This window comes from Trypanosoma conorhini, assembly GCF_003719485.1.
Source record: "Trypanosoma conorhini strain 025E chromosome Unknown Tco_14.4_contig_00350, whole genome shotgun sequence".
Taxonomy (NCBI): domain Eukaryota; phylum Euglenozoa; class Kinetoplastea; order Trypanosomatida; family Trypanosomatidae; genus Trypanosoma; species Trypanosoma conorhini.
The window spans coordinates 1-1,101 of NW_021704430.1; the positions used below are offsets into that span (position 1 = coordinate 1).

Sequence of the window (1,101 nt, forward strand, 5' to 3'; positions counted from 1 at the left end):
GTGCGTGAAGCTCTTCTTCTCAGCAGTCATTCTCAGTGCTGCGTCGGCGCAAAAGGAGAAGGAAGAAGGGAGGAGAGAGGCGCGCGTTATAGTCGACGCACACGGACACACAAACAACAAAACGACGCGGCGTGGGGAAGTCTACCACAACCGCACGGCTTGCCCGCAGCAACAGCGCCGGCAACACGGAGGAAGTTCCTCTCCCCCTCGAAAAAAGGAGTAAATTTTTTTTTTAATTTTAAAAAAAAGGCAAAAATAATACCAACTCAGAAAAGTTGTCGCAAGCCTTGTCCCCTTCCAGTTCCTGTCGGCACGAGTGGCGCCCCCGTCTTCTCCCACGGCTGCAAAACAAACATGATGCTTAACGGTAGGACTTCGTGAAGCGGGAACGGGCAGAGTGGCGGCCCCACTTCTTTGGCTCGCAGCGACGCGGGTCGGCAATGAGGAGGTACTTGTCGTACGCCAGGTACTTGTCCTTCAGCGCCGCCTTCTCCACCTCATTCTTGTACTTCTGGTAGTACGCGACGATGCCCTTCGCGATGGCCTGGCGGGTGGCATAGGCCTGGGCAACCTGGCCGGCACCGCGGACCGTCACGTCGATGCGCAGGCGGGCAAAGTGGCGGGACCCGACCACGTTGACGGCCTCCATAATCTTCGCGCGGAGCGTCTCGGGGAGAATCTGGGAAACGGGAACGCCGTTCACGCGGATGTTGCACTGCGCAGACTTCGTCACCGTGGCGACGGCGATGGCCGTCTTCTTCTTGCCGAAGGTCTGCACCTGCTTGTGCGTGAAGCTCTTCTTCTCAGCAGTCATTCTCAGTGCTGCGTCGGCGCAAAAGGAGAAGGAAGAAGGGAGGAGAGAGGCGCGCGTTATAGTCGACGCACACGGACACACAAACAACAAAACGACGCGGCGTGGGGAAGTCTACCACAACCGCACGGCTTGCCCGCAGCAACAGCGCCGGCAACACGGAGGAAGTTCCTCTCCCCCTCGAAAAAAGGAGTTAAATTTTTTTAATTTTAAAAAAAAGGCAAAAATAATACCAACTCAGAAAAGTTGTCGCAAGCCTTGTCCCCTTCCAGTTCCTGTCGGCACGAGTG

General features: G+C 56.1%; 2 protein-coding genes across 2 annotated transcripts in view; both read right to left on the reverse strand.

Moving 5' to 3' along the window:
- Nucleotides 1-361: 361 nt before the first annotated feature.
- Tco025E_05741 (40S ribosomal protein S16) lies at nucleotides 362-814 on the reverse strand (the record flags this gene model as incomplete). The annotated part of the gene is made up of 1 exon (XM_029372633.1): nucleotides 362-814. One exon carries the CDS (start codon nucleotides 812-814, stop codon nucleotides 362-364), a length of 453 nt encoding a protein of 150 aa, XP_029227319.1.
- A 234-nt stretch (nucleotides 815-1,048) lies between these two features.
- The window catches only part of Tco025E_05742 (40S ribosomal protein S16), a gene marked incomplete at both ends in the record, with an annotated part of 480 nt that continues 427 nt past the window's right edge, over nucleotides 1,049-1,101 (reverse strand). The window contains one exon of the mRNA XM_029372634.1: nucleotides 1,049-1,101. This exon is cut by the window's right edge and continues 427 nt beyond it. Within this exon, the coding sequence (XP_029227320.1) occupies nucleotides 1,049-1,101 (53 nt within the window).